Source organism: Oryctolagus cuniculus, chromosome 5 (genome assembly GCF_051225735.1).
Source record: "Oryctolagus cuniculus isolate XC-2025 breed Fujian yellow rabbit chromosome 5, ASM5122573v1, whole genome shotgun sequence".
Classification (NCBI taxonomy): Eukaryota; Metazoa; Chordata; class Mammalia; order Lagomorpha; family Leporidae; genus Oryctolagus; species Oryctolagus cuniculus.
The window spans coordinates 83,225,974-83,247,116 of NC_142871.1; the positions used below are offsets into that span (position 1 = coordinate 83,225,974).

The 21,143-nt window shown below is 43.4% G+C and overlaps 1 protein-coding gene across 8 annotated transcripts in view; it reads left to right on the plus strand.

Annotated features, from left to right (window-relative positions):
• Positions 1 to 21,143, plus strand: part of SRSF12 (serine and arginine rich splicing factor 12) — a 61,612-nt gene that overhangs the window by 24,786 nt on the left and 15,683 nt on the right. The window contains exons 2-5 of one of the 8 annotated variants that reach the window (XR_016233859.1): positions 12,038 to 12,384; positions 12,819 to 12,994; positions 13,177 to 13,342; positions 13,507 to 13,648. Coding sequence is in view for 4 of the 8 variants with exons in the window: in XM_089332914.1 (XP_089189040.1) it covers positions 11,813 to 11,917; positions 13,239 to 13,342; positions 13,507 to 13,648; positions 14,335 to 14,338 (355 nt within the window). In the remaining 4 variants the exon portion in view is untranslated. Of the gene's footprint in view, positions 1 to 11,812; positions 11,918 to 12,037; positions 13,395 to 13,506; positions 13,649 to 14,334; positions 20,435 to 21,143 lie in introns of those variants that run through there. The other 7 variants (XR_016233860.1, XM_089332914.1, XR_007923231.3 and 4 more) reach the window with 7 other exon arrangements.

Here is a 21,143-nt window from a genome sequence, read left to right on the forward strand (position 1 = left end):
CCGGGCCTGGGCGGGACTCGCGCCTCCGCCCTCGCACGCCGCGTCCCGGCGCCGCGCCGGGGGGCCGGCGGAGCTGCGAGGCCGCGCTCCCTTTGTGGCCGCGCCGGACGGAGGCTGGCGTGTGGCCGGCCCTCGGGGAGTTGGGGACGAGGAGAAGGCGCACCTTGGGCCTGGCCTCGGGTCCAGGTCTACTCCCGGCTGCGTCTTAGGCTGCACACAATGTTACCCTGTATACAAAAGAGAACTTGAGTGAGTGGGATGTATGCGATTTGCTTCCAAGTGCTGAGCGCAGTGAGGACACCCTCTCTGTAACGGGCAGCCTGCTTCATGGGGATGCTCCCGCGGGAATTCCGCCTACCGGGCGTCTAAAGATGGATGTTAAGGAGTGATTTCTTCATACGGCACTTTCTCCTTAATAGGAGCCGGAGGGGTGGGGATGGGGGCGGGCATGAGTAGACATTTCCTTTTCGCTGGGCACCAGCCTCTCGAGGTGTGCAGTGTCCCCTTACTGTGCGCCAGGGAGGCGAGCTGAGGCTCAGGAGTTTTCGCCTGGGGCGAGACAGGAGCTCTCGGCTCCATGGCCATCTGGAGTGACCAATAGTTGACCTTTGAGGAGTGAATGCGGTTGCTGCAAATACAGATGTCGCGACCACAGACTTGAGTTCGTGTATTCCAGTTAACATCTAAAGCTGCCTTGTTTACGTTTCTTCTCTGGTTTATCAGTACGGTATCTAGAAGACACAAGGAAAATCTGTGATTTAGGTAGAGATAAATAAATAAATCCCACAATGAAACAGACTGCTTGACAACTGAATGAGCATCCTGTCTCTCCAATGTGTTAAAGAGAGGGGTGAGGGGTTTCCAGTTGTGATGGTCTGGGCGGGCGGCCGGGGTGGGATTATAAATGAGTGAAGCTGTCAGGTTGTGAGGCACCACAGGACGCGCGGGCTGTAGCAAACGCAGCTGGACGTGTGCCTTCTGAGGGGAATTGTCTGCTGAGCTCCCGCTGAGAGCCGCCATGCAGTCATTCAGATTCCTGGTTGCCTCGGTTTCCAAAGTTTAAAGAGAAGGCGCGGCTCACTAGGCTAATCCTCCGCCTAGCGGCGCCGGCACACCGGGTTCTAGTCCCGGTCGGGGCGCCGGATTCTGTCCCGGTTGCCCCTCTTCCAGGCCAGCCCTCTGCTGTGGCCAGGGAGTGCAGTGGAGGATGGCCCGGGTGCTTGGGCCCTGCACCCCATGGGAGACCAGGAGAAGCACCTGGCTCCTGGCTCCTGCCATCGGATCAGCGCGGTGCGCCGGCCGCAGCGCGCCGGCCGCGGCGGCCATTGGAGGGTGAACCAACGGCAAAAGGAAGACCTTTCTCTCTGTCTCTCTCTCTCACTGTCCACTCTGCCTGTCAAAAAATAAAATAAAAAAAAAAAAAATAAAGAGAAGGCGCAAATCCAGATTTTGTGTATGTAAACTCAGTTTTCAAAAATGTCAGCATTTGTCAAAGTCGAATTGCATAAAATCCCTGTTTTTTGGGTAGATTTAAAGCTGCAGAATGTTGACAATTTCGTGTTTCCAGACTTTTGTTTTTTAAAGGGAAAAGGTTTATTGTCGGGTGGAGGAAACCCGACAGGCCACAGACATTTTTTAAAAACGTTTAAATGTTGTGCAGGCCAAATATAGCACATCTGAGCGACACCATAGAGTTACTAAGGCTGAATGTAATTGAAATTAAGGGGAGTCCTTCTGCATTCTCTCACCACCTTTTAGCACTGCCAGTAGGGGGCACTCAAAATCTAGGTGGTTAGTTGTAGTAATAAAATAATTGCTAATATTTGTTGACTATGATCACCATATGCCACAAGGTATACTAATAACTTTCACAGTATAGGTTTGCACGATAACTCTACAATATATTTTATTACCCTCACTTACAGATAAGAAACTGAGGCTTAAGAGAGATTTTCTTGCCCAAGACTTGTGTAGCCAGTGAGCAGTGTTCATAAAGTAGAATCACCGCATGTGGCCTGTGTTAACCTTTTGGTGCAAGGCGTTGTACAGTATTATTTGTCTAGCAGTATGACTCCTGAACTCATTTTACATCAGCTTTCACACAGTATGCTTATAATGAAAATCATTGTGATTAAATGTTTAAACAAATACTATGATTATATATGAATATGATTTAAAGCATATAAAAATTAAGAGAGGAAAAACTAGAAAAATGAGACAAGAAAACTCATTTGGGTGGCAGAACTTGGCTAGTACTTTTTTCCTATTTTCAAAAAATTTTTAAAATTTTTTTAATAAGGTTGTGAATTTTCAAACACAGCCAAACTTTATTTAAAATGTTTCTTTAAGGTGGCCATTTTAATGTAGGCCATAAATCACAAGACATTAAAAAGTGTTGCACAGAATCTTGATGGGAATGAAATTGAGCCCAAGAATTAAAGAAAAATCTTAGTTAATTTTTAAAGTTTTAATGTTAATTTCTACTGGTGAAACAAAATTTGAGTCAGGAAAAATGCTTTAGTATCTTTGCTTTTTGTTGTGTAGAGGACTAAGTTTTTAAAATGTCAAGCACAGAATACTAATTAATGAAGCAAAATAATATCCAGATCTCATCTTGTGTTGGGAGCTATAGCCAGGTACCTCTCTTGGACTGTTTAGTAACATTCTTTGGTTACAGTGTATATGAAGCTTTGTGTTTCAGTGGGAGTGCAATGAAAACATTACACAGAATTCAGCAGCATTTGTGATGGAATGTCTCAGCAAGCTAGGAATAGAGGGGAACTTCTTCAGCCTGTTAAAGGCCATCCTAGAAAGCCTAGCTTAATGGTGAAAGACCGAGTGCTTTCCCTCTAAGGTTAGAACAGCAGGGCCAGCTTTCGGCCTAGCGGTTAAGCTGCCCTATGGGATACCAGCATCCCTTATCCATGTACCTGGGTTCCGGTTACAACTCTGCTTCTAATTCCAGCTTCCTGGTAATGCGCACCCTTGGAGACAGCAGGTGATGACTGACGTATTTCGGGCCCTGCCACCTACATGGGACACCTGGATTGAGTTCTGAGCTCCTGGCTTCAGGCTGGCTTAGCCCAGCTATTATGGGCATTTGGGGAGTCAATGGATGAGAGATCTCTCTGTTGCTCTCTGTCTCTGTGTCTACCTTTTAAATCAGTAAAAAAAAAAATTTTTAAATGGATAAGTAACAAGTATGCTCATTCTCACAACCTCCACTCAACATTTTTGAAACAAGTTTCAGTCTCTTTTTTATTTTTATTTATTTATTTATTCTCATTTTATTTGAAAGGCAGAGAGAGAATGACTTTCTCAAAGAGATCGTCCATCTGCTGGTTCACCCCCACAAATGCCTGCAGCAACTGGGTCTGGGTCAGGCCAAAACCTGAAGCCTGGGATTAGTCCAGGTCTCCCAAGTATTTGAGCCATTACTTGCTGCCTCCCAGGCTGCGTGTTAGTGAGAAGCTGGATAAGAAGAATCCATGAGACTCAGTCAGGAACTCTGATACGGATATGGACATCCACATAGCAACCTGTAATGCCAAATGTCTGTTCTTCTAGTCAGCTTTTTAAAAAGATTTCTTTATGACTATAAAATAAACTGAAAGTATGTCAGTGTAAAAATTAAAAGAAAGAAAAAGGAAAGAGGGAGGGAGGGTAGTAGGAGCGTGGGCAGGAGGGAGGATAGGGTGGGAAGTACCACTGTGTTCCTAAATCTGTATATATGAAATACATGAAATTTGTTCACCTTATTTAAATAAAAATTATTTTAAAAAGGAAATATTCATACTGAGATGTTTGGGTAAACTACTGAAGTCTGCAATTTACTTTGAAAAGCATCAAAAATAAGAATTTAGAAATGACTGTGAAAAAGTAGAGTAAAATGTTAATTTTGAAATCTGGGTGGTAGATTTTTTTCATCACACAGTTCTTTCAACTTTTCTGTATGTTTTAAAAACTTTATAATGTGAAAAAGAAAACAGTATTTATTTATTTATTTATTAGAAAGTCAGAGGTTAGACTTCCAGAGAGAGAGGGAGAGACAGGTCTTCCATCTGCTAGTTCACTTTCTAGATGGCTGCAATGGTCAGGGTTGAGCAAAGCCAATGCCAGGAGCTTCTTCTGGGTCTCCCACATCGATGGCAGGGCCGAAACACTTGGGCCCCTCCATTCAGCATTTTTTTGCAGTTCCTAACCAATGAAGTAAGTCAAGAAAGTGAAATAAAAGGCCTAAAAATTGGGGGCCAGCATTGTGGAATAGTAATTAAAGCTACTGCCTGCAATGGCGGCATCCCCTGGGGGTGCTGATTCGTGTACAGGGCGCTCCACTTTTAATCCAGCTCTCTGCTAATGGCCTGGGAAAGCAGCCAATGATGGCCCAAGTGCTTGATTCCCTGCCACCCTCATGGGGGATCCAGAAGCTGCTCCTGGCTCCTGGCTTAGTCCCAGCCATTGCGGCCATCTGAGTGAACCAGTGGATGGAAAATAATCTCTCTCTATCTCCCTCTGTCACTGTAACTCTGATCTTGAAATAAATAAATAAATCTTTTTTTTTAAAGTCATAAAAATTGGAAAGGCAGCGGTAAAACCAGTCCCCTTAGGTGACATGTTTGTTTACATAGAAAACAATAAAAAATTAACAACAAAACTATTGTAACTCATAATGAGTTTAGTAAGTTAGAATAGTGAACAATTAAAAATAATGAAATTTAAAAAACAATTCCATTTAACCATACCATCAGAAAGCATACTTAGGAATAAATTTAACAACAAAAAAAAGAAATTAAAAATCCTTTGCATTGCAAACTCTGACATATTGCCAAGAGAAATTTTAAAAGACCTAACTAGATATATATATATGCCACATGCATGGATCTATAAAGAAAAAATGTGTACAGGGGAGGATGTTATGGTGTCATGGATTGAGCCCCTGCTTGGGACACCAGTGTCCCATATCAATTAGTTCAAGCCCCAGCTGTTCTGCTTTAGATCCAGCTTTCTGTTGATACACCTGGGAAGGCAGTGGATGTTGCCCCTGCCACCCACGTAGGAAACCCAGATGGAGTTCCTGGCTCTTGGCTTCAGCCTTGCCCAGGCCTGGCTATTGGTAGGCATTTGCATTTGGCGGTAAACCTGGGAATGGAAATCTCAGTTTCCATCTGTTCGGCTCTTCCCTCCCCTCACTCATCACTCTGCCTTTCAAATAAATAAATTAAATGTATATATGGGCTGGTGCTGTGGTGTAGCGGGTTAAGCCACCTCCTACAGTGTTGGCATCTCCTATGGGCACCAGTTTGAGTCCCGGCTGTTCCACTTGCAGTCCAACTCTCTGCTATTGCCCGAGAAAGCAGTAGAAGCATGGGAGACTGGGCAGAAGCTCCTGGCTCCTGGCTTCAGATTGCCACAGCTCCAGCTGTTGCAGCCAGTTGGGGGGTGAACCAGCAGATGGAAGATTCTCTCTCTCTCTCTCTCTCTCTCTTCGTCTCCCCTTCTCTCTCTCTGTAACTTTGACTTTCAAATAAATAAATATATCTATTAAAAATCTATAAAAAATATATCTATATATAAAAAAAAGACTGCTTGGGACATGGCACCTGTATCCCTTATCTGAGTGGCTGAATTTGTCTGTGGCTTCTCTCCCTATTCCAGCTTTCTGCTGAGAGGCAGCAGGCAATGTCTTAAGTAGTAGCCCCCTGCCTCCACTTTGGAGACCAGGATTGAGTTCTGGGCTCCTGGCTTCACCTGGCCAGCACCAGTTGTTGCAGGCATTTGGGGAGTGAACTAGCAGATGGAAATCAATCAATCAGTCTCAGTCTCAATCTCTCTCTCTCCCCTTTCAAAGAAATAATGATTAAAAAAAAAAAAAACCTGCCCAACTGTTACTTTAGTGACTAAAATGAAAAAGATTGACAATACCAATTGTTGATAAATATTGGCACCCCTAGGAGTATTATACTTTGCTGGCAGGAGTATAAAATAGTACACTTCGCAGAACTGTTTGGCAGTTTCATAGAAGTTAATTTTACACTCATACATTCTCTTTAACCCAGGAGTTCTCCTTCTGGGTATTTAACCAAAATAATTGGCCTATAAAGCATAAAAAGGTGTTGTATTACACTGGTTTATTAGGTAAATTGAAAGTAAAATCCCTTCACTTCTTTTCCTTCAGAATGCCAAGGGTTGGAAGATATTAATGAGGAGGGGGGGATGTTGTGGGGGAGTGTTAGTGGGTTTGGCCACGTTGGAGATTATGTAGCAAAGCTGAAGGCAGGTTTATCCTTCAGCCGCCTCTCCTTGTCAGGGAGGCAGCATAGAGAACTGGACAGAGCTCTGGAAAGCACACTGGCCATAAGGTGCACTGCAGCACAGCTTGCAATTTAAAACATTTTTAACAAGGAGATATCTTAAATGTTCGTCTACAGAAACCTGGATGGCTACATTGTGGTTTATTCATAACAATGCTATTTAGAGTAAAAATGAGTGAACTGGAACTACGTGGAGAAATGTCATGGGGCGGGGGAAGAAGCTAAGGTACAGAAATACAAATGGTTTGGTGTCATTTATATAAAAATTTTACATTTATGTAAAAATAGACAAATACATTCACAGTAAAAATATAGTTATGCCAGGGAATGATGAGCAGTAAGGTTATTTCTAAGATTATATTCTAAGAAGAATATAATTTTATTTCTAAAAAATACTGAAAGTTATAGCAGATACAGTAGGTATTGAGAATAAAATAAATCTTGTTGGTGGGTATATAGGTTATTTGTTTCATTATTCTCCATACTTTCCTGACCTGAAGATCACAGCAGAAATGCAAAAATAGAATAACGGCTAGCAGTGGGAGATTGGAGCTGGTGGCCAGCATTTTGAAAGAGACCTGTTCCTTGAGATTCCCATTGTTCTTGGCATTCAAGACTCCAAACCTCTGACACACACAGTGCTCCAGCCTTTTCTACATGTGATCTGAGATACGTGTCTTGTTAGCCTCTCATATATGGGTGATGGATTGTTTGCCTTAGAGGACCTTTATTTGTGTTCTAGCTTTGCTACCTCACTTTGTTACAGGTTGTGAATACCAGTGTAGAAGGTAACTTCTCTTATCCTTAGTCTCCTTGATTCTCAAGTGGTACCAGTAATGTGTTCTTCTCTTATTAACAGGCAAGTCTATATATATTGAGTGCTTCCTGTGTGGCTATGCTAAGTACAAAGATATGCTATACTGCCTTAGCAATAATTCTCAATCTCAGAATTTCTTATGAAGCACTTAAAAAATTCAACGTAGGAACGGGCATTTACCCTAGCAGTTAAGATGCCTATATCCCACATCAGAATGCTGGCTTTGATTCCCAACTCCTCACTCCAGCTCCTGCTAGTGCAGTTCCTGGGAGGCAGCAATAGTGGCTCAAATAATGAGGTTCCTGCCACCCCTGTGGGACCTAGATTGAGTCCCTGGGTCTGGACTTTGGCCCAGCCCAGTTCTAGCCATTTTGGGCATTTGGGAAGTGACCTAGCAGATGGGAGCTTTGTCTCTCTGCCTCTCTCATAAATAACACTTTTGGGGCTGGTGTTGTGGCACAGTGGGTTAAACTGCCACCTATGTGACACCAGTATGCCCAGTAGCCTGGCTGCTGCAGTTTCAATCCAACTTTTTGTTAATGAGCCTGGGAAAGCAGAGGAAGATGGCCCAAGTGCCTGGGCCCCTGCCACCCATGTGGGAGTCCCAGGTGGAGTTCCAGGCTCCTGGCTTTGGTCTGACCCAGGGCGGGCCAAAACAGTCATTTTGGTGAGTGAACGAGCAAATGGAGGACCTATCTATCTATCTGTGTAACTTTGCCATTCAAATAATAAATAGATAAATATTTAAAGAATAAAATAAAAACTTTTTCAAAAATTAAATGTAACTGGAACTTACTATGGGAAACATCAATTAGGTCCAAAGTTAACAGGGTTGCCTGTTTCTGTAACATCACCTTCACAGGTGATTCTAAAATGCAGCCATGTTTGAGAAGCTAGCAGAAGAAATTTGTTTTTCTTGTTTTCTCATCATATCTGTAGAGCTTTGCACAGTAGATGCTCAATAAATATTTTCTGAATGGATAAATGAAAGAAAAGAGAGATTGTTGCCATCTAAAAGTTAACAGTCTATGAGGGAAGGCAGATAAACGAAATGAAGTAGGTCATGATAACGACGGCACTGCCTGGCCTACAGTGGATGCTGACTCCTGAGTCTCCATCTCTAGCCTTAAATACCCCTAGTTTTCAGAGAAAACAAAATATTTGCATAATCACAATTTTCAGTTGTTTGTAGAACTCTTACAGATGTTCCACCATCACCTCAAATTCTGTATCTAAACCTGAGGGCTCAGCCTTTCTTCCCCCTCTTCATCCAGCTTTGTTCACTAGCATCAAATTTTTGTCACTAATGCTTGTCCAGACTAGCAGCTTTGCAGTCATCTTTGAGTCGCTTGCACAATACGTTTTGAAGTACTCTTATTTCTCCTGAACCACGTTTTGCACTCAGATTGATGCTGAATCCCTCCCTCTCCTTGAAGAGGGATGGTGGTGGAGAACCCAGGCCTGTGGAAGTGTGACTCCAGCTCTCCCTTGCTGGCTCCTGAACCTTAGGAAGCTCAGTCTGTCTGGGTCCCCATCTTATAAACAACTGTAAGGTTGCTGTGAGAGTCAGTGGTCTGAAGATGAACAGTGGATGATATGTAAATGCATTACAGCTGTCAGCTGTTACTGCTAAATATTTAATCTCATCATTGAAATTGTAGCACCGTGAAGACAATAATAATATTCAGTACTTATCACAATAGAAAGCATTTAGGAGGCTCAAAATACTATCAAATTTGGCCGGCGCCACGGCTCATTAGGCTAATCCTCCGCCTTGCGGCGCCAGCACACCAGGTTCTAGTCCCAGTCCAGGCGCCGGATTCTGTCCCGGTTGCCCCTCTTCCAGGCCAGCTCTCTGCTGTGGCCAGGGAGTACAGTGGAGGATGGCCCAAGTGCTTGGGCCCTGCACCCCATGGGAGATCAGGATAAGTACCTGGCTCCTGCCATCGGATCAGCGTGGTGCGCTGGCTGCAACGTGCCGGCCGCGGCAGCCAATGGAGGGTGAACCAACAGCAAAGGAAGACCTTTCTCTCTGTCTCTCTCTCTCACTGTCCACTCTGCCTGTCAAAAAAAAAAAAAATACTATCAAATTTGAGAATATGTTAGTTATTTTGCATTAGGTTTTTTTGTTGAAGCCTAAGAAATAATCTTAGGACTTCTTTAGAATCTAGTTATTTCTATCTGAAAATAAAATTAACATAAATATAAACTTACAGTGAGGCAAATGAGTGTGTTTTAAGGAAACAGTGAATTATTAAATATTTAATGCGAATAACTTTTAAAGTCTATCTACCAGGCCAGTGTCTTGAAATGTCTCCACCTTTATTGCGCTTTTTAAAAATATGAATATCCTTCGGGTGGGCTTTGGCATAGCAGTTAAGTTGCCGCTTAGGATACTTGCATCCAATATTGGAGCGCTTGGTTGAGTACTGACTACTCTGCTTCCAGTTCAGCTTCCTGCTAATGTGCACCCTGGGAGGCAGCAGGTGATGGCTCAAGTACCTGGGACCCTGGCTCCCACATGGGAGACCCAGATTGAGTTCCAGGCTCTTGGCTTTGGCCTGCCCAGCCCAGCTATTGTAAGCATTTGTAGAGTGAACCAGCCAAAGATCTCTGTCTTGCTGTCTGTCTCTGCCTTTCAAATAAAATGTTTTTCTTTTTTTTTTCTTTTTTTTTCTTTTTTTTTTCTTTTTTTTTTGACAGGCAGAGTAAGAGAGAGAGAGAGAGAAAGGTCTTCCTTCTGTTGGTTCACCCCCCAAATGGCCTCTATGGCCGGTGTGTTGCACTGATCCGAAGCCAGGAGCCAGGTGCTTCCTCCTGGTCTCCAATGCGGGTGCAGGGCCCAAAGGCTTGGGCTGTGCTCCACTGGCTTCCTGGGCCACAGCAGAGAGCTGGACTGGAAGAAGAGAAACCAGGACAGACTTCAGCACCCTGACGGGGACTAGAACCCGGGGTGCCGGCGCCGCAGGCGGAGGATTAGCCTAGTGAGCCGCAGCGCCGGCCTGTTTTTCAAATATTCATTTATTCAAAAGGCACAGTTACAGCAAAGAAAACAGAGACCTTCCATTCACTGGTTCACTTCCCAGATGGCCACAACAGCCAGGCTGAAGCCAGAATCCTGGACCTCCATCAGTGTCTTCCACATGGATGACTGGGGACCAAGTATTCAGGCCATCTTCCATGGTTTTTCCATGCATAGTAGCAGGGAGCCACACTGGAAGTAGAGCAGCAGCTGAAACTTGAACTGGCACTCATATAGGATGCTGGCATTGCAGGCGACTGCTTAACCTGCTGCATCACAATGCCAGACTCTATTCATACTTTTAAAAAGTATTTGTTTATGGGGCAGGCATTGTAGCGTAGAGAGTAAAGCTGCAGCCTGCGATACCAGCATCCCATATGGGTGCCAGTTCGTGTCCTAGCTGCTCCATGTCCAATCCAGCTCCCTGCTGGTGACCTGGGGAAAGCAGTGGAAGATGGCCCAAGCGTGGGAGACCTGGGTGGAGCTCCTGGGCCCTGGCTTCAGCCTGGCTCCTCCCTTCCCATTGAGGACTCTTGGGAAGTGAACCAGTGGATGGAGGACCTCTCTGTCTCTCCCTGTAACTCTGACTTTCAATAAATAAATCTTTTAATTTTTTTTAATTTTTGGGACTGGCATAGTGCCCTTGCCATTTGGAGAGTGGACCAGTGGATGAAAGATATCTCTCTCTTTCTCTCTCTCTGTCTCTCCCTCTCTTTCTTATTTTTTTTTTTAAAGATTTATTTATTTGTTTATTTCAAAGAGTGAGAGAGGCAGAGAGAGAGAGAGAAGTCTTCCATCCACTGGTTCACTCCCCAAAATTGCCACAACGGCCAGAGCTGGGCTGATCCGGAACCAAGAGCTTCTTCCGAGTATCCCACATGGGTGCAGGGGCCCAAGGACTCGGGCCTTTTTCCACTGCTTTCCCAGGCCATAGCAGAGAGCTGGATAGAAAGTGGAGCAGCTAGGACTCAAACAGGCACCCATATGGAATGCCGAAACCACAGACAGCAGCTTTACCCACTATGCCACAGCACCAGCTTTTTCCCTCTCTTTCTATAATTCTGCCTTTGAAATAAGTAAATACATATTTTTTAAAAAGCATGAATAGGGGGCCGGCACTGTGGCATAGTGGATAAAGCTGCCGCTTGCAGTGCCGGCATCACATTTGGGCGCCGGTATGAATCCCAGCTGCTTCACTTCCAATCCAGCTCTCTGCTGTGGCCTGGGAAAGCGGCGGAAGATGGCCCAAGTCCTTGGGCCCCTGCACCCATGTGGGAGACCCAGAGAGGCTCCTGGCTCCTGATTGGCACAGCTCTGGCAGCCATCTGAGGAGTGAACCAGTGGATGGAAGACCAACCAACCTCTCTGCCTCTGCCTCTCTCTAACTCGGCAGTTCAAATAAATCAATAAATCTTTTAAAAAATGGATATCCAGTCCCTAATCTAGACTTTCTGAATCAGAATATGCAGGAGATGCCTGAAAGTCTAGTTTTTCCTTCTTTTTTTCCCTTCCTTTTGAAACCTTGAGTGATTCTTAGGCAGTTTCAGATAATGCTGGTCTAGATGCTATACTTTCTTTTGAGGGTTTCAACAGAATTTCTGTAGGCAAAATATTTTAATTCAGCTATTCATATTTCTTTGCCTTATTTCTGAAACACTTCAGGCCTGAGGACTTGCGCCGTGAGTTTGGTCGATATGGCCCTATAGTAGACGTTTACATTCCACTTGACTTCTACACTCGCCGCCCAAGAGGATTTGCTTATGTTCAATATCCTTTATTTTACTGTGCGCATGTGAACATACTGCATACATGTGCTTAAATGTGTTCAGGAGCATATGTTATGAAATTAATATTGCCTAATTAAATGTGTTTATTTCTTTATCTCAGAAAATCTAAACCAGTCCACAGTAGCTGGCAAGCGCCCCCCAGTTTGAACCAACCTGTTAGCTAGAATCCAAGCATAAACCAAGCAGGCAAGACAAAAGGCACCTAAAGTTCAAGCATCAAGGAGTAAAGAGGGAGGGTGGACACAGATATAAAGACCTGGAAGAGGGGAAGTCTTTATCAAGCAAAAGACAAAGCCAACACCAGGTTGAGACTTCGGCTTTCCTACATTTACTCAGAGTTCCAGAGTCAAAGCCAAGTCTGATTTTGTTGGTTCTGCGTCTCTTATAAAGTCCATCTTGCAAGCCATAAAGAGTAAAGGTCAAGGTTCAAGATCAAGTGAAATTGAGGTAATTGCCAAAGTCTCATTTTGTATTGCATTTCTTGAGCTTTTTCTGTTTTCTATTTTTTAAAAATAAGCCAATGAACAACTTCCTGAAAGACAGCTATTCAAGTATTTTGTATAGCTAATATCCATTATAGTTAGGTTTACTATTATATAATTTATATGATAAGGGAGTTCAGTGGGGGTATTACAAACCAGTATATGTAACTCCAAATGTTTATAGATTGCTTCTCTGTAGTTCTTTAATATTTAGATCCCAAGTATTAAAAACATAAAATAATGTTTAAAGTGCTGGGTTCAAAGGTAGATATCGTTTTTAAAGGGCTAAATGAGGTTTTGTTTTAGTTCACTTGTATGTATACAGTTTTGTTTATGAGTAATTTCTCCTAAATGTCATAATTAAAAAGCCTTTTAATGAAAGAGTAATTTTAATTTCAGAATAAAGGCTTCTGCATCCTGATATTTTCAGTGAAAAACCTGATGGATCCTTTATCCGAAAGAAGGGAGTGAGTCCTGAACAGTTTATATTTATAATGCTAATTTTGGACTTAATTTTTTCTCATATTTCAAATTATACTTGTATATTGCAACCACACAAGCAGTATACATTAAAAGTAAGTTACATGTTTATTTCTGTTTTTATTTTTAGATTGACTTTTCTAAATCATAAATAGGGTATTTGTTTTCATAATAAAAAAGTAAAAGTGGGTTTTTTTTCTGATTATTCATATTATGTGGGAAATGTGAGCTTAATAACTTGAACTTGTTTCCTATGTCTTCCATTTCACATGTAAAGAATACTTTTCAAATAGTTTTGCTTGATACGTGATGTTCAAAGTGTCCTTAACGGCTAGTCATATTTGAAGATGTTCGAGATGCTGAAGATGCCCTTTATAACCTCAATAGAAAGTGGGTATGTGGCCGTCAAATTGAAATACAGTTTGCACAAGGTGATCGCAAAAGTAAGTGTGACTAAACATTAGCTCTTGCTTATTCAGAAGAATGAGTTTACGCAGTGACAGACTTTTGCACGTAAAATTCTTTAAGAAGTGATACTAGTTGCGTGGCTGAGACCGAGGATTTTGGGTAATAGACTCTGTGGCTAGCCTCGCTGTTCATGTTCCAGCACCAGGGCAGATGAAGTCAAAGGAGCGGCACCCTTGCTCTCCCAGTGAGCACCGCAGGTCCAGGAGCCCCAGCCAGAGGAGGACACGGAGCAGAAGCTCTTCCTGGGGGAGGGACCGGAGACGATCCGACAGCCTGAAAGAGTGAGTGTGGGGACCGGAGCCTGGAGGTTCTGCCTCTCCTTATTTTGTTCAATCAAACAGTCAGCTTTGGTAGAAAGATACGCTCTTCTCCACTTAGCATGTTGTTTAATTATGGGATACTGTTTGAGTTCGTGACAAATTTAACTTTTTTAAATGGAAAAATAATATATACTGAAGAAAACTTCTCAACAGACAAGGTGAGAAACAGTCGATACATAAAATTTTTCTAAATAAGCCCAACAATTCAGAATCTTGAGTTCTGAAAACGATTAAACTTACAAGAAATATAAAGTCACTTATGAAAGGAAGTTGACTAATGTTAGTGTAAATTGATTAACTTATAAGTGGTAAATTATTAGCAAGAGTAAATTCTGAGTTTTGGAGGAAGACATGAAAAATAGTAAATTTGGGTGGGAAGGGGTATCTGCAGTTTATCTACTTTGCTAGCCAGTTTTTCTATTAGAATTGGAATAAACCACAATGGAAATTACTCACATGGCAAAATGGTTGTAATAATAACTGAAATTGTATTGGCATGCCTGCATTCTTAAACATGTATAGAATTTATCTGTAATTTTCTCATAGGCATGTACAGTTCCAAGGTGAACTCTGCCCTTAGTGATGAGCATTTGCAGCAGTATCTTTTTAAAACAGATGTATTTATTTATTTATTTATTTATTTAAAGGTAAATAGATAGATCTTCCATCTGCTGGCTCAACCTCCAAATGGCTGCAATAGCTGGTGCTGGAACAGTCTAAAGCCGGGAACCAAGAACTCCATCTGGGTCTCCCACGTGGGTGGCAGGAATTCAAGTACTTGAGCCATCATCTGCTGCTTTCCCAGGCATATTAGCAGGGAGCTGGATCAGAAGCCAAGTAACTGGGACTCAAATTGTACTCTGATAAGGGATGCAGGTGTCCAAAAGAGGCTTAATTCACTGCACCACAGCACCCATGTCTGCAACCATGTCCTTGCTCTCTGACCAGGTTGACTGTCCGAGACCTCACATAGCTTCAAATCAGGCTGGCCACCCAGGCTATTAACTTTCAGTCTCTTCATTTTCAATTCCCAGAGCTTAAACAAGAAAAAATAACATAATCAGAACTAAAGAGACTGAGTCATTGCCCGAAGTCCTTAGTTCTAAAAACAAGACTGTGAAGTAGCCTGACTCCTATCCCTCCAGCCAAGTGGAATGAAGGGTGGTAAGAAGAGAAAATGCATCTTTTGTTCTTTGACTTTTTACTATTTATATATCCTGATTGCTAGAAAATACAGTCTAGTCAGAGCTCTCAAATCTTATATGTCAGATAAGTACTCTCCTTTTGTGTGAACCACATGCTTTGATTTTTGGCCCATCCTTGAGTAGGTATGAAAGTGACAAAGCTTTAAGCTCCTTTTCTAAGCCAAAAAAACCCAAGTCAAGATTGGGCCATCAGCAAGATTACTGAAGAACTACTTAGAAAAAGTTATAGCGTGTCTTGGAACTTGATCCTTTTTATCGTCCTTATATAGTAACAATATAAATCTTCCTTACATTTTATGGAGGAAGATCCAGGTTTGTCCCTTGGCTAAGGGACACTGGCTGATTGAGGTTTAGACTATAATATATAGTTTGTATGCTCAAAGACAAAATTATGTTTATAGAACTTAAAACGCGGTGAGAAGGCTAGGCATTTGGCCTAGCAGTTGAGACGTCCATATCCCATATTGGAGTGCTTGGGTCTGATGCCCAGCTCTGGCTCCTGACTCCATCTTTCTGCTAATACAGACCTTTGGAGGCAGCAGTGATGGTTCATGTGATCAGGTCCCTGCAACCCACATGGGAAACCTGGATTGAATTCCTGACTCCCAGGTTCCCAGGCCCAGCCCTAGGCATTGTAGGCATATGGGGAGTGAACCAGTGGTTGAGGAATCTCTCTTCTGGGCCCCCTTTCACTCCCCCCCCCCAAATTTTTTTAATTACCTATCAAATTCACTATTGAAATGAGTTTTTAGTTATTTTTTTTATTTTAAAATATTTATTTATTTGAAAGAACAACAGAGAGGAGGAGGGAGGGAGATCTTTCATCCTCTGATTTACTCTCAAAATGGCTGCAATGGCCAGGGCTGGGCCACACTGAAGCCAGGAGCCTGAGACTCTATCTAGGTTTCACATGTGGATGGCAAAGGACCAAACACTTGGGCCATCCACAGCTGCTTTTCCAGGAACATTTGCAGGGAACTAGATAGAAAGAATAGTTTTTCGGCTGGCACCAGGGCTCACTTGGCTAATCCTCCGCCTGCGGCGCCAGCACCCCAGGTTCTATCCCGGTTGTGGCGCCGGATTCTGTCCCAGTTTCTCCTCTTCCAGTCCAGCTCTCTGCTGTGGCCCGGGAGTGCAGTGGAGGATGGTCCAAGTGCTTGGGCCCTGCAACCGCATGGGAGACCAGCAGAAGCACCTGGCTCCTGGCTTCGGATCGGCACGCTGGCCACAGCACGCTGGCCATAGGGGCCATTTGGGAAGTGAAACAATGGAAAGGAAGAACTTTCTCTTTGTCTCTCTCTCTCTCACTGTCTAACTCTGCCTGTCAAAAAAAAAAAAAAACTGTTTCAAATGAAAGATTACATAAAAGGTATATATATATATATATATGTGTGTGTGTGTGTGTGTGTATATAAAAATAGAATAGTGCACCTAACTTTTTTAAAAAAAAGATTATTTTATTTGAAAGGAAGAGTTACAGAGAGGCAGAGGCTGAGAGATAGAGAGGTCTTCCAATTCGCTGGTTCAATCCCCTGATGGCCGCAATGGAGGGAGCTGCACTAATCCGAAGCCAGGAGCCAGCAGCTTCTTAAGGTCTCCCATGTGGGTGCGGGGACCCAAGGACTTGGGCCATCTTCCACTGCTATCCCAGCCATAGCAGAGAGCTGGATCAGAAGTGGAGCAGCCAGGACTTGAACTGGTGCCCATATGGGATGCCGGCACTGCAGGCGGGGGCTTTACCTGCTATGCCACAGCGCCAGCCCCAAAACCTAACTCTTAAATTACTAAATAATCCAGTGGCCTTGGTGGAAAATTAGTTTGTAAAAGACGTAATCTATTGGATTCATTAAGAATTTAAGCTGTTTCCAAATGCCTTAGAACCATAATGTTTCAGTTTTCCTGATTTAATTGATTTAATAACAGTAGATATTAGCATCATTTTCTGTCTTTTGGTAGAAGTAAAGTACAAAACTCTACTAGAAAAAATAAAAGGTGTCTGTTGGTTGTCCTAAGTCTTCATGAAATACCAGGGAAAGAAAGAAATGTATCTTTCAAGATAGTGATGTTCTATTCTGTACCATTTATAAGACCATTGCTTCACCTCCCTGAGTCTGGTTTTTCTCATTTAAAAATTCTGTTCAGGATGTAAAATCTCTTACAGGATCAATGTATGTGTGCATCAGGGTATACATAAAGCCTAATGTATACTATAAGTACATATAATATATGTGATGTTACCTTGGACTAAGAAAGTCTCTTATTTTGCCTTCCCTGGATGTAGAAATGAAAACTAGTTTGCTGCTGTTACTATGAATTCTTTGAGCCACAGGACTTTTCTCTTAGTCATATTTATATCCCCTGCACTTAACAGTAGTCCCTAGCTCATGTTAGGTTATTACCTAAGTCTTTGCTGACTTTATATTAGTTAATATACATATTACAACTCTAATGTTCCTGAAGAATCAAAATTGCCCCAAGCCGCCTTTTCTTTAGTCCAAATAGAGCCTTTTGTTTAAGAATGTTTTTCCATTTTGTTTTCTATCTACAAAATGAATGAAACTTAATAATTTCTAAGACTGTGCACTTACTCTGGAATATTCTGTGTCAATATAGGCACACCTTCCAGAGTTCTCCCTTCCTCTTCTAGATCACTCTCCTTCATTCTGAAGAATTTTCCATGTTTTTAAAAGTACCGGCATGTTAGCAGTGATACATTTTTGAAGGATATTTTTCTGTGGATAGCAGAGATTTTTTTTCTTCCTTTCTTTTTTTCTTTTTCTTTATCTTTTTTAAAGGCAGAATGACAGAGAGGAGCCCAGAATGCCTACAACAGCCAAGGCTGGGCCAGGCTGAAGCCAGGAGCCTGGGACTCAGGCTGGGCCTCCCACATGGGTAGCAGAAACTCAAGTATTTTGGCCATTATCTGCTACCTCCCAGGGGCATTAGCAAGGAGTTAGATCAGAAGCAGAATAGCCAAGACTTGAATGGGATGTCTCAGTTAGTGGCTTAACCCACTTTGCCACAATGCCAGTACTGCTCTTTTTTTTTTTTTTTTTTTTTTTTTTTTTTTATAATTCTTAGGTCTTCCATCCACTGGTTCACTCTCCAGTTGGCCGCAGCAGCCGAAGCTGCGCCACTCCAAAGCAAAGCCAGGAGCCAGGTGCTTCTTCCAGGTCTCCCATATGGGTGCAGGGGCCCAAGAACTTGGGCCATCTTCTACTACTTTCCCAGGCCGTAGCAGTGAGCTAGATCAGAAGTGGAGCAGCTGGGACTTGAACCAGCACCCATAAGGGATGCCGGCACTGCAGGCGGTGGCCTACCCACTACACCACAGTGCCAGCCCCGAGTACTGCTCCTTTTTAATGATGTTTTTCTGCTGTCCAGTCATCCGTCAGTCTTCTTGTTGATCCTTTGAAGGTGAGTTGTCCTTTATTCTCTGGCAGCTTTTCAGATTTTTGACTTTCGGTTTTCAGCAGTTTCACTGTAATGAGCCCAGTCTAGTTTTCTTTATTTTTATTTTACCTGGGGTTTATTGAATTTGAAATTGTTAAGTTAATAGCTTTCATTAGTTTTGGAAAAGTCTGGGCCTTTATCTCTTCGTTATTGCTCTGCCTTATTGAAAATTTACTCTTGGCTATGTGATTATTCCACACATATATCTTATGCAAACTTCCTCTTCTGGGGGCAGTTGTTTTGGCCCAGTGGGTTAAGCTCCCTACTCAGGCTACCTGTCAAGTGAGTGGTTTGAGTCCTGTCTGCTTTTGTTTACTTGTTTGAAAGGCACAGTGACAGAAAGCAGTGGAAGATAGTCCAAGTACTTGGGCCCCTGCCACCCACATGGGAGACCCAAGATTAAGCTCCTGTTCCAGCCCTGGCTGTTGCTGCCATTTGGGGAGTGAACCAACAGAACATACTTGTGTCTGTCTGTCTCTCTGTCTCTCAGATAATCAAATAATCTTTAAAAAAAAAAAAAACTACTTGTTTATTTCTATGGATTCCAGTTTTCCACTGAAATTCTCCATATTTTCATCTGCCTTGTCTTTTTCCTATTTTTTGGAACATATTACTCAGTAATTTTTAAAATTCTGTCTGATAATGCCAAATTCCAAATCACTTTGGATCCATTTGTCTTTAATTTTCCTTAGTTTTAAGGCATTTTTACTTCAGTAATTTTTGCCTATTTTTTCATACACTTCAAATCTTTTTCATTGGCTGTTGGGTGAAAATTCAAGCAGTTGAAATCGTAGATTGTTGCCCAAGCTTCCTCAACTTTATCAGCTTTTAGGGGCCTGAACTACAGCCCCCCACCTAGCACTGTATCTCTCATTTCAGCTCTGTTCTTGAATTTCCCAATTGCTGTTTTTTGCTGACCTCTTAGAGTCGCATCCAGTGCATAAGATGGCCAGTGACATAAGGAGATTCACAGGCAGATTCGCAGGCAGAGTTTAAGAGTTCTTTTGTGGCCGGCGCCGTGGCTCACTAGGCTAATCCTCCGCCTGTGGCGCCAGCACACTGGGTTCTAGTCCCGGTCGGGGCGCCGGATTCTGTCCCGGTTGCCCCTCTTCCAGGCCAGCTCTCTGCTGTGGCCAGGGAAGGCAGTGGAGGATGGCCCAAGTGCTTGGGCCCTGCACTCGCATGGGAGACCAGGAGAAGCACCTGGCTCCTGGCTTCGGATCAGTGGGATGCGTCGGCCGCAGCGTGCCGGCCGCGGCGGCCATTGGAGGGTGAACCAATGGCAAAGGAAGACCTTTCTCTCTGTCTGTCTCTCTCTCACTGTCTAATTCTGCCTGTCAAAAAAAAAAAAAGTTATTTTGGTCTGTATATGTATAATTACCTCGTCTCTGGGATTTTGACTTCTCAAGTCCCAGCCATTTGGTTAGCTCTGAATTCTAACATCTGTCTCTCCAGCTTAGACAGCATTTTTGTACACAAATGCCCCATGCTATCCTTTGAAAAGCAATCTTAGTAAAAGAGCCAAGGTTTGTAATGCCTCAAGTTCTGCTTGTGTTAGTTACTCTCCAGTGCTTTCAGTCATTTTACAAATGTACAACTTTTTCATATACTTATGTGGAGAGATTGGTCTAATACAATCTGCTTTATCAAGCAGGACCCAGAAGTCCTGTGTCTGGGTTTTAGTTTTTACAAGCATTATTTGATGTACCTTATTTCTTTCCTCTCTCCTTTTAAAAATTTTACTCCCTCCCCCATTCAGGATTTTGCAGCTCATTAAGTGCTGTGCAACCAAGGTTAAATATGCAGGACCTTTTTCAGAATTGACCTTTAGATATCCAGTAATGTAAACCCCTTTTGGTCAGCACAGGTATTTGACAGTGGAGCCATCACTTGGGATACCTACACCCCCTATTAGAGTGCATAAGTTTGAGTCCTGGTTCCATTCTCTGTTCTAGCTTCCTGCTAATGTGCACTCTGGGGACAGTAGGTGATGGCTCAAGAAATTGGGTCCCAGGGCCAGTGCTGTGGCGTAGCAGGTAAAGCCACTACCTGCAGTGCCGGCATCTCATATGGGCGCCAGTTCGAGTCCTGGCTGCTCCACTTCCAGTCCAGCTCTCTGCTATGGCTGGGATAGCAGTGGAGGATGGCCCAGGTCCTTGGGCCCCTGCTCCCCCGTGGGAGATTTGAAGAAGCTGCTGGCTCCTGGCTTCAGATCTGCCCAGCTCTGGCCATTGCGGCCATTTAAGGAGTGAACCACTGTATAGACCTCTGTCTCTGCCTCTGCCTCTCTGTAACTCTGCCTTTCAGGTAAATGAATAATCTTTAAAAAGAAAAAAAAAGAAACAAACAAACAAATTAGGTCCCTGACACCCATATGGGGGAACCAGATTGAGTTCTGGACTTCAGTCTTCAGCCTCCGCCTGTTGTAGGCATTTGGGGAGGGGACTTTCTCCCTCTCCCTCTCTCTCTACCTTTTAGAAAAAAAAGTTGAAATCACTTTAATCTTTAAAAAAGTCTTTTGGTCATATATTCTAGTATAACAAATATTGCAAACTCGGCTGGCGCCGCAGCTCACTAGGCTAATCCTCTGCCTAGCGGCGCCGGCACACCAGGTTCTAGTCCCGGTCGGGGCGCCGGATTCTGTCCCGGTTGCCCCTCTTCCAGGCCAGCTCTCTGCTGTGGCCAGGGAGTGCAGTGGAGGATGGCCCAAGTGCTTGGGCCCTGCACCCCATGGGAGACCAGGAAAAGCACCTGGCTCCTGGCTCCTGCCATCGGATCAGCGTGGTGCGCCGGCCGCA